The following is a 10,476-nucleotide window of genomic DNA, read 5'->3' on the forward strand; positions in this document are numbered from 1 at the left end:
TCTCTTTACTTCAGAGCAATCGATGTGCTGCCGTGGAGTGTTTTGGGGTGAGCTGCCCTGCACGCCATCAGGAGCACAGATTACCTGGTGCGTCCCCGTCCTCATGCAGGGAGCAGAAATCAGGGAGCTGACGCAGGGCCCGGAGTGGGGCTGCCAGCCTGCACCCTCTGCGGCTTCGCGCCCTTTCCACGGGCTCACCTGCTTGTTTCTCCCACGTCGGTATCTAGGACTGACGCTGCTTTCTGTTGAAGAACTGGGGATCTCTCAGCTGTCATCCCTTCCCGCCAGGCAGAGAGGCCCTGAACCCTCACGCACCCCCGCCCCTCCCCACAGTGTCCTGTTCTGGACAAAACGCCCTCCGTGGCGGGGCTGTTGACCTCCGAGGCCGGGCCCTGGAGGTGGACGTGGGCACGTCCCACGGCCCTTGTCCCGAGCGGGGTGACAGGGCTTGGGCCTGGGGCAGCAGGGGCTCGGAACGGGGCCCTGGATTCAGGCTTTGGCACAGGCAGAGGTCCCAGAGGAGGAGACCTGGGTGTCCGCTTGGCTTGTCTTTCTGGCTTTCATGTTCTTGGTACGGGATTTACTTGTCTTTTATCTCAAGGCTTCAGATTATGCTAAGTGGGGTCTTCTCTCTCTTTACAAAACATTCAACTTGTGTAATTGTGTTTGGATTGATCATTTTGAGTGATTCTTATTATAAAATCATACCTAGAGGCCCCAAACACAATAGAAATGAGAACAAACACCAACAGCTCCTTCCCGACCCTCCCAGGCCTAGCACCCTCTGTGTCAGCAGCGGGACTCAGCCGTGTTCACGTGTTAGAAGCCCACAGGGGGGTCTGAGGCCCCGAGGAAACCGAGTTTTGTGCGTGTACCTGTTTGCTCGTGCAAGCAGAGCGTCAGTGCTAACAACAGTTAAGAGCAGAGTGAGACGTGGTCGACCTGTGGCCTGAATTTGCGTGACACTGATTTTAAATCCATCCTTTCAGCCTCGCCACCATGGATGCGCTGTCAGAAGCAAATGGCACCTTTGCCTTGACCCTTCTGAAAAAGCTGGGTGAGGGCAACTCGAAAAATGTGCTTATCGCACCCCTAAGCATCTCCTCTGCCCTGGCCATGGTCCTCATGGGGGCCAGGGGCAACACCGCAGCCCGGATGTGCCAGGTACGTTCGGGAAGCCGGTTCTGGGCGGCGGCCGATGCTCTTTCTTTGGCCGGTGAGCTGGTGTACACGATCGAATCCCAAAGGCCTTGCTCGACAGACAGGCCTGCTCCCCCGTCTGCCCCATCCCTGGGCGTCCCCTCAGCGTCTCTCTGGCTGGTGGTCTGAGGCTCCTGACAGCGCAGCACCCGATTCCAGCAGGACAGGCTTAAACGAGCAAGTATTTATCGAGCCTCTGCTCGGACCCGCTGCCCAAGGCCCTGCTGGCCGAGGCCCGTCCTGCCGAGATGCCCAGAGCCAGCCCCGGGCGGGCTGCACAGGGTGTGGGCATCAGCTCCTGGGCCGCAGTGTCCTTGGGGCGCTGACCTCTGGTCCCCTGGGGGTCACAGCCTTCCCGCATGTGGGGTGCCCTTACCCTTCCCAAGATCCTGGGGTCCAGAGGGTCTCCAGGTTTAACAGAGTCCTGATCCCGCCCTTGAGCCTGGGCCTTGAGTTTGACCTTTGCCCTAAGGCCATCACTTTCAGGGTCCTGTGCCAGCTGGAGAGGCTGGGAGTGAGAAACAGTGGCACCCTCCACCCAGCAAGTGTTAGGGCGCAAATACGCGGGTGCTCGTGCTCAGTCATCTCTGACTCTCTGCTTTCCCGTGGACTATAGCCCTCCAGGCTCCTCTGTCCATGGGGTTCTCCAGAAAGAACACTGGCGTGGGTTACCATGTCCTCCTCCAGGGGATCTTGCCGACCCAGGGATTGAACCCACGAGTCTTGAGTCTCCTGCACTGGCAGGTGGATCCTTTACCACTGTGCCCCCTGGGAGACGCATGTCTTCCCTTTAAGTTCTGCTGAAAAGGGAGCAGTCCCCTCTTGAGCTCGGCACTGTCTCCGCTCCCACTCTCCCAACTCTGAAGGGGCCGCCCTCTCTCTGGGCACCTCCTGTGCAGATTCCGATTCCAGGGGGAGGGCCGGCCTTCCCGCCCTGCATGGGGGTCTCTCCAGGGCTCCTGCCCGAGCTCCTCTCCTCCAGCAGTGGTGCCCCCCCGCCCTCCGGCCTCGGCCGGCCGCTGGGTGCAAAGACCATGCCCAGGCTTTAGGTTCGTGTCACGGCGGAACCGGGCCGGATGTCTGTCTGGACCTTCTCTTTGTGGCTCCCGAACAAACCACCCACGACCAGGAATGACTGGGACCATGCCTGGCACTCTGTGGCCTGGCCACATGGTGCCCGCTGGGCTCCTCATGGTCCAGGAGCGGCCCCGATCCCGCAAGGTGCTCTACTCTGTATGCCCGCTCTGCCGTGTTGTCACAAGGCCCCAGCAGGATGGCTGGGCGTTTCTGCGCCCTGGCAACAGGGGTCAAGACACGAACGTGGAGGTGCCAGGCCTTTACGAAAGCCCGGGCCTGGAAGAGCCACTTCTGTGTCCCGCTGGTTGGAGCCCATCCCAAGGCCAGTCCAGACCCAAAGATGTGGCCTGTTGTGCAGAGACAGGAGGCCTGTCTGCCACCCTGTCTGCAGGCAGACCACGAGCACAGGGCCCTGGGCTCTCAAGGGGCATTTCTGTGCCCACTGTCACTGCCTGAGCCCCTGCGGGAGGCAGGCTGGGGGGCTTCCCAGAGCCACTGTGCCTTTACTTGGGTGTGTCTTGTTTTAAGCTGCGGTGCGGATCATTGCGGTACTTAGGCTGACTTTAGTGTTGTGTCCATTTCCTGTAGTCAGGGCTTACTGCAGTGATGGGTTTTATCTGTTTTTTTTTTTTTTTCAGACGCTTTCTCTAAGTAAGAGCAGTTGGGGAAGTGAAGATGTTCACCAGGATTTCCAGAACCTTCTCAGCGAAGTTAATAGAACGGACACACAGTACTTGCTCAGAACCGCCAACAGGCTTTTTGGAGAGAAGACTTATGATTTCCTCTCGGTAAGTCATACTCCCGATTGCCCAATGCAGATAGAGACCGAGGTCGTGTGGAGACGGGAGGCGGGCCTTGTGGTGCAGACAGGCCTTGTGGGCGAGACCCACACGGAGGGCGGGGTGTGGGACCCCAGTCACGACCTCACGCTTCCCGGAACCGTTCAGTCATTGCCTGTAAGAGGAGCCCTGTAACCGCCTTGTTCACATATTCATGAAGCTTCAGTGAGATGATTGTCAGAGAACTAACACGGATCATACCGCAGTTGCAGAGGAGTTGGCCCAAACAGGGATTGACCAAATAGAATATTTCTGGTGTTGTTTTTCACATATTGGAAGTATTTTGTGCGTTGTGAGACTTGCTCAATTCTTTTATACATGTAAATATTTTGATTATCATTTCCTATGCAGAATTTTTTTTTAAATTTTTTGTGTTTTTTACTCTGGTTCTATTTAATCACACTGCTTTCCTGATTTTTAAATTTTTTCATACACACCTCAAGTAATCTGTGAGTGTGTTCTTATTATATAAAAATGCAGACAGAGCCAGAGTCCTCCCACACTCTCTTCCACGTTGCCCCCACGCCCAGTCTGAGGGCTTGTCCCCTGTACCTAGAGAAAGGCTTTGCATCTCACTACCTGTGTGGCTGTTGTTCAGTCGCTGAGCCGTGTCCGACTCTTTCTGACCCCATGGGCTGCAGCAGCCCAGGCTCCTCCGTCCTCTACTGCGTCCCAGAGTTTGCTCAGAGTCATGTCCATTGAGTCAGTGATGCATCCAGCCCTTCGTCCTCTGTCCCCCCTTCTCCTTTGCCTTCCATCTCTCCCGGCATCAGGGTCTTTTCCGATGGGTCGGCTCTTCATATCTGGTGGCCACAGTGAGGGAGCTTCAGCCTTGGCAGCAGTGTGTGTCCGCCTCACCCTTCCTCACGGTGGCGGGCGGCGTGCTCGGGGTGGCTGTACCGAGACGCAGCTGCCAGCCTGGGTAGGCGTGGGGTGGGGCCCAGCCTGGGCCGAGCCGGCAGGGACCCTGTGTGTGTGGTTCTGTCCTGTGTGTGCGTGCTACTCCAGATGGACTTTAGAGGGAAGGGACAGAGGGAGGCTCTCAGATCTCCGTGAATTCTGCCTCATTCCCACCCCGACGGCTGCAGCCCTCCCCGTCGTCCTCAGGAAGGGTAGGGGGTGGGCACGTCCACCCCTGCTCAGCACTGCAGGTGCTCAGCCTTTAACATTCTGATTGCTCACGAGACTGAGCAGCTTTGCATGGTGATCAAACATTTGTATCTTTCTGAAAATTGCCTATTTATATGTCCTTTTGTTATTTTACTTTTGGGCTTTATGTCTTTTTTTTTTTTTTTTAATGAGTTAATCGTGTGTTAGGATAGCTATCCTATTCTGTTATATGATTTTTTACATTATTTTTCACACTTGTTTCAGACTCTAAATTAACTGTGTTAAAACAGGTGGTGTAAAGTGAATAAAGTCACCATGAGGTCAAATATTTGTAAGGTTTGTACAGCTTGGTGGGAACTTTTTTTTTACAACCTGGTTTACTTGTTTTTATCTTAGCTACATGCAAGTTTATTGTCATCTTTGTATGAGCCTTAGATGTACAGAAAAGCAAAATGTTCAATAAACACAAAAAATTGGCTAATTTTCCTTAACTTCCTTTTTTTGCTGGTGGATATTTGAAGAACAGCATTGATATTTAAAATGTTATTTTGATATGGAATATAAAATCAAAAGATGAGAAATATTTGTCAGTTATTTCACAGTGATCGAGTATTCCAAGGATCCAATACCAATGGTAATATATAATTAGATATTGCTTTCGTTTGTTTTATGACTGGTCATTACTTACTAAATAGCAATTTAAGAAGCAGGCACTTGTTTTCAGATGTGTTTAAAAGCTGTTGAAATCACCAGGGGTATGATGAGGTAATGACCTGTAGGTGACCACTTTGCTTCCAGACCATTTTCTTAGACTGAGAGACTGACGTCTTTTCCAAAAGCCCCAATTAAGAAGTGGAGCAGTAGGTTGGCAGAGCCTGAATGATGTGAAGGTTCTATGAAATGAGGCACCCGGACCACGACAGGCAGGGTCCGCGGTGTGCAGAGAACTCAGCTATGTGACATCGGACAGAGCCAATTCTCCTGGTCCTCAGAGCACCTCTGAGACGTAGCTACTGCTGCGTCCTTGCTTCCAGGGGGCAAGGAAGCCAGAGAGACGCAGCGCCTTTCCAGGGTCACACAGCAGTGAAGCCGGGACGTGTGCTGGCGGCGGTGTTGCCGCAGTGCCTCTCGTGAATGGCTGTGTTGTTGTTGTTTGGTCGCTAAGCCGTGTCTGACTCCTTGCGACCCCGTGGACTGTAGCCCACCAGGGTCCTCTGTGCATGGGATTGTCCAGGCAAGAATACTGCAGTGCGTTCCCATTTCCTTCTCCCGGGGATCTTCCCCACACAGACATCAAACCCTCGTCTCCAACATTAGCACACGGATTCTTCACTACTGTGCCACCTGGAAAGCCTGTGATTTAACTCAGTTATTTATTCAATGCAGCTGAAAACTGAGAAACCAGATTGAAGGTTAATTCCGCACATTCGTTTGTACATTACACAAGTAACCGTCAAATGATCAGTGTTGACGTTTGGCGCGGTGAAGAAGTAAGCTGTTGGTGTTGTCTGTTTCTGTAGCCATGTGATTCTGTCATTCTGTCTCTCCTAGTCTTTCAAAAATGCCTGCCGCATATTCTACCAAGCAGAGATGGAAGAGCTGGACTTTGTCTGTGCTATGCAGGAGTCCACGAAGCACATAAACACCTGGGTACTCCAAAAGACAGAAGGTGAGGACGTGTCACTACTTCTGTTTGCACAGTATTTGAATCGGTCTAATTTTCCACAAGTTCCTTCCCAAGACCATCAAATGTAAACAGAAATGGCTTTTTTCTCTAAAAAACTGGAAACTTTCAAATCCACTTCTGAAATATATTCAGTAACTAATCAATTTCTCCAGCTTCCCCTCCTCATCAGTATTTGGTGCACCTCTTCCAGAGCAATCACACTTTGACTTTTGGCTGTTGCAGTTAATGTTCATATAGTCTGCCTTTTCACAAAGGGTGGAAGGAAGGCTCTGGATCAGGCTCCACCTCCCTGCCTGTGCAGCAGAGCACGTGCTCTGCGGGTCGCTGAGCATCACTGCAGGACACGTGGTCAAGCCCTGGTCCACCTGTGCTTCTTTGTTTTCATGCTCTGCACACTGGCTTCGGCCTCTCCCCTTCAGGACAGTCCCCTCACGTTGTAGACTGAACATTCCTTTTTCTGTCGCTGTGAATTATCCTGCCCCTATTATTTGTTCATTGTATGTGTTTTATGCAACTCATGGTATTTTCTGAGCGGAGACTTTAAGGTTTTTGTCGCTGATTTTGCTTTGGGGGCCAGGCTCCCTGCATGGGTTTCCCTGGTGGCTCAGATGGTAAAGAATCCACCTGCCAATGCAGGAAAGGCGGGTTGGATCCCGGGGTCAGAAAGATCCTCTGGAGAAGGAAATGGCAACCTGCTCCAGTATTCTTGCCTGGGGAACCCCATGGATGCAGGAGCCTGGTGGGCTACAGTCCACGGGGTCACAAAGAGTGGGACCCAACTTAGCAAGTAAACAGACAGCTCCCTGTTCGTGGTTGTCTGGGGGACGGGGAGCCCTCTGGTCTGTGCACTGACTCCTCCAGGGGGCGGACCAGTAAGTACTGTGCCCAGCACCTCCACCAGGAAACCCTGTTAGCTAACTGGTTCTTTAAATCTTCCTTGCAGGTAAAATTAGAGACTTGCTCCCTGCAAATTCAGTTAACCCCATGACACGTCTGGTTCTCGTGAGCGCCGTCTACTTCAAAGGAAACTGGGCTAAACCATTTCTCAAAGGGCGCACCATGGAAGGAATATTCAACGTCTGCAAGGTGAACAAGAATGTGTCATAAAGCGAAGGAGGTTCTTGGAAATGGTCCCTGGGTTCCCCTTTCTTTACAGAGCCTTCCAGGAGGCTGACCTCAAGGAACTTGTGCCTCTTGTGGCCTTGGCGGCCCAGATGTGGATGCGGGCACACCCTGGCTTCCTCTCCCCTGCTCCTCCTTTGCTGTATCATGAGCGGAGATCCGTGCGGCCAGTGTTCCCTCTTGTATCACACATCCCACGGGGCAGCTCGCAGGTCTCTGGCCTTCCTAGAACCCCCAAGATCCAGTTCAAACTCCAGACCGTGGCTGTGACGCTCCATGGGCCTGGATCCTACCGTCTGTCCCCCTCCCATCAGGAGCTACCTACACAGACGCCTTTCTCTGCAGGGCCGTCCAGAAGCCTCTCTAGTGGTCTCCCCAGACCAGGTTCCTGGTTCCTGTGTCCCTCCTCTGAGCTCTCACAGAGCCCGTGGCCTCTCACAGTGGCCCTGATGTCCCAGAGCCCCTCGGGCCCATGTGCAGGACCAGGGAGGTTTCTTGGAAGTTTTCCTGAGGACCATGGCTGGGCTGAGAGTGGTGGGGGTAGGAAGCACAAGTCAGATTGTTTGTATTTTTTTTTAATAATTGTATCTATTTATTTTGGCTGTGCCGGGTCTTCTTGCTGCAGAGCCTTTCCTGCAGCTGCCATGGCAGAGGCCCTCTTGGCTCGGTGCTTGGGCCCGTGGGCTTAGAAGCCCCTGGGCCGTGGGTGTTCCCGAGCGGGGTGGGGCCTGTGCCTCCTGCACTGGAAGGCGGGTTATTTACCCCGAGCCACCAGGGCAGCCCTGTTGTCTTTAAAACTAGAGCCAACACGGTGGTTCCTGGGTCAGCTGTGGGCGCGAAGGACAGGGGCCCAGGGCTCTCCAGGGTGTGACGGCGGGATGGGTGGTGTCGCCATGAGCAGAGATGGGAAGGTATAGATGGAGCAGGTGGAGGGGAACACGAGCCGCCAGTGTGGGAGCCAACCTGGAGGCTTCTTTGCGTCCAGATGCAGATGTCAGGTAGGCAGGAGCCAGGGGAGAGGTCCATGTGGAGCCCTCCTGGGTCAGCAGGAGAACAGCAGCCTGAGGCCTGAGTGCTGGGAACCAGGAGTGGGAGCTGGATCCGTGCAGACAAGCTGACGACGCGGAGCTGGCGTGGATCTGGAAGACCTGACAGAGTGTGTGCGCGCAGGTGGACGGCTCTGATGACTCATCCAGCGTGTCCACAGGTCTTGTTTCAACTTAACGTTTATCCATTTCCTTTATAGAACGTGCAGAAACGTGCGCTAATGATTTACAATTGGTCAACCTTTAAAACAGCCTGCATTGCAGAAATCTGCAGCCAGATTCTGGTGCTTCCCTACGTCGGCCAAGAGCTGAACATGGTCATTCTGCTGCCCTTTGAAAGCACTGACTTGATCACGGTAACCAGGCGACCGTTTCCCCGGGGCCCGGGGTCTCATGCGGATCCCTGCCGGGCACTGGGCTCCGGGAACTCGTGTGCAGCCGGCAGGCCGCCCGGGCCTGCAGGGCGCGGAGCGTGGGTTGCAGCGGAAGGTCCCTGGGGCAGCGCTGCTGCAGACCCTGAGATCTTCTACCTTCTCCTCCAGGTCGAGAAGGCCCTGACCTATGAGAAATTTGTCGCATGGACGAAGCCGGACGTGCTGGCCGAGGTGGAGGTGGAGGTGTTCCTGCCCTGCTTCACGCTGGAGGAGTGTTACGACATGGAGTGCGTCCTCCGAGACCTGGGCATGACCGACGCCTTCAACGCAGCCCGGGCCGACTTCAGCGGGATGTCGTGCCAGCCGGGCCTGCACCTGTCCAAGGTCATGCACAAGTCCTTCGTGGAGGTCACCGCGGAGGGCACGGAGGCCACAGCAGCCTCAGAGGCCAGGATCAGGCAAAGCCTGAGCGTCGTGCACCATTTCTATGCCAACCGCCCCTTCCTCTTCTTCATCCAGCACGGCAGGACCGGGGCCATCCTGTTCTGTGGCCGCTTCTGCTCACCGTGACGAGATGGTGGGGCCCCCGGTGCCCCTCACCGCTCTCCCCGATCTCTGCAAAGAGCTGAAACCCAGGTGACCTTGGCGAAGGTCCACAAATAAAGGGCTGATTGAGACCGCCTGTGTTTGCGTGCCTATGTGTGTCTATGTGTGTCTGTGTATGTATGTGTGTGTGCACACGCCCGTGTGTGTGTGTGTGTCTGTGTGTGTGCACGCACCTGTGTGTGCATGTGTCTCTGTGTGTGTGCATGCACCTGTGTGTGTCTGTGTGTGTGTCTGTGTATGTATGTGTGTGTGCACACGCCCGTGTGTGTGTGTGTCTGTGTGTGTGCACGTGCCTGTGTGTGCCTGTGTGTGTGTCTGTGTGTTTTTGTGTGTGTGTCTGTGTGTGCACGCACCTGTGTGTGTCTGTGTGTGTATGTCTGTGTGTGTATATGTCTTTGTGTGCGTCTGTGTCTGTGTGTCTGTGTGTGTGTGTGTCTGTTTGTCTTTGGTGTGTGTATGTCTGTGTGTGTGTGCCCGCCTGTGTGTGTCTGTGTCTGTGTGTCTGTGTGTGTGCACGTGCCTGTGTGTGTGTCTGTGTATGTGTGCACACGCCTGTGTGTGTCTGTGTGTGTGTCTGTGTATGTATGTGTGTCTGCACACGCCTGTATGTGTGTGTGTCTCTGTGTGTGTCTGTGTGTGTGTGTCTGTGTGTGCACATGCTTGTGTGTGTCTATGTGTGTGTCTGTCTCTTTGTGTGTGTGTGTGTCTGTATGTGTGTGTCTGTGTGTCTGTGGTGTGTGTGTGTGTGTCTCTGTGTGTGTCTGTGTGTCTGTGGTGTGTATGTCTGTGTGTCTCTGTGTGTGTGTGTGTGTCTCTGTGGGGTGTGTGTGTGTGTGTGTGTATGTGTGTGTGTGTGTTTCTGTGTGTGTCTGTGTCTCTGTGGTGTGTGTATGTGTGTGTGTCTCTGTGTGTCTGTATGTGTGTGTCTGTGGTGTGTGTATGTCTGTGTGTCTCTGTGTGTGTGTATATGTGTGTGTGTGTGTCTCTGTGTGTGTCTGTGTGTCTGTGGTGTGTGTATGTCTGTGTGTCTCTGTGTGTGTATGTGTGTGTGTGTGTGTGTCTGTGTGTGTGTGTGTGCGCGCGCGCACCTGTGTGTGTCTGTGTGTGTGTGTGTCTCTGTGTGTGTCTGTGGTGTATGTCTGTGTGTCTCTGTGTGTCTGTGTATGTGTGTGTGTCTCTGTGTGTGTGTGTGTGTATGTCTGTGTGTCTCTGTGTGTGTGTATATGTGTGTGTGTGTCTGTGTCTCTGTGTGTGTCTGTGTCTCTGTGTGTGTGTATATGTGTGTGTGTGTCTGTGTCTCTGTGTATGTCTGTGTCTCTGTGTGTGTGTCTCTGTGTGTGTGTGTCTGTCTCTTTGTGTGTGTGTGTGTCTGTATGTGTGTGTCTGTGTGTCTGTGGTGTGTGTATGTGTGTGTG

General features: G+C 53.7%; 1 protein-coding gene across 2 annotated transcripts; it reads left to right on the forward strand.

The window, feature by feature from the left end:
* The first annotated feature begins 838 nt into the window (after positions 1-838).
* Positions 839-9,025, forward strand: LOC129647386 (serpin B6-like). 2 transcript variants are annotated; one of them, XM_055574516.1, is made up of 6 exons: positions 839-1,181; positions 2,936-3,065; positions 5,778-5,895; positions 6,857-6,999; positions 8,282-8,437; positions 8,624-9,025. In XM_055574516.1, the coding sequence occupies exons 1-6, from the start codon at positions 1,000-1,002 to the stop codon at positions 9,023-9,025; spliced, it is 1,131 nt and encodes a 376-aa protein (XP_055430491.1). In that variant the 5' UTR covers positions 839-999. The 2 variants fall into 2 exon arrangements, with proteins under 2 accessions (XP_055430491.1, XP_055430490.1); XM_055574515.1 differs by having other exon boundaries at positions 839-1,164; positions 2,916-3,065.
* Positions 9,026-10,476: the final 1,451 nt, after the last annotated feature.

This window comes from Bubalus kerabau, chromosome 3 (genome assembly GCF_029407905.1).
Source record: "Bubalus kerabau isolate K-KA32 ecotype Philippines breed swamp buffalo chromosome 3, PCC_UOA_SB_1v2, whole genome shotgun sequence".
NCBI classification, from domain to species: domain Eukaryota; kingdom Metazoa; phylum Chordata; class Mammalia; order Artiodactyla; family Bovidae; genus Bubalus; species Bubalus kerabau.

Bases quoted from the DNA above. Each gene is read 5' to 3' on its own strand.
- LOC129647386 (XM_055574515.1), top strand. From the start codon at position 1,000: ATGGATGCGCTGTCAGAAGCAAATGGCACCTTTGCCTTGACCCTTCTG. The intron at 1,165-2,915 runs GTACGTTCGGGA...TTTTTTTTTCAG, and splicing joins CCGCAGCCCGGATGTGCCAG to ACGCTTTCTCTAAGTAAGAG. The intron at 8,438-8,623 runs GTAACCAGGCGA...CTTCTCCTCCAG, and splicing joins AAAGCACTGACTTGATCACG to GTCGAGAAGGCCCTGACCTA.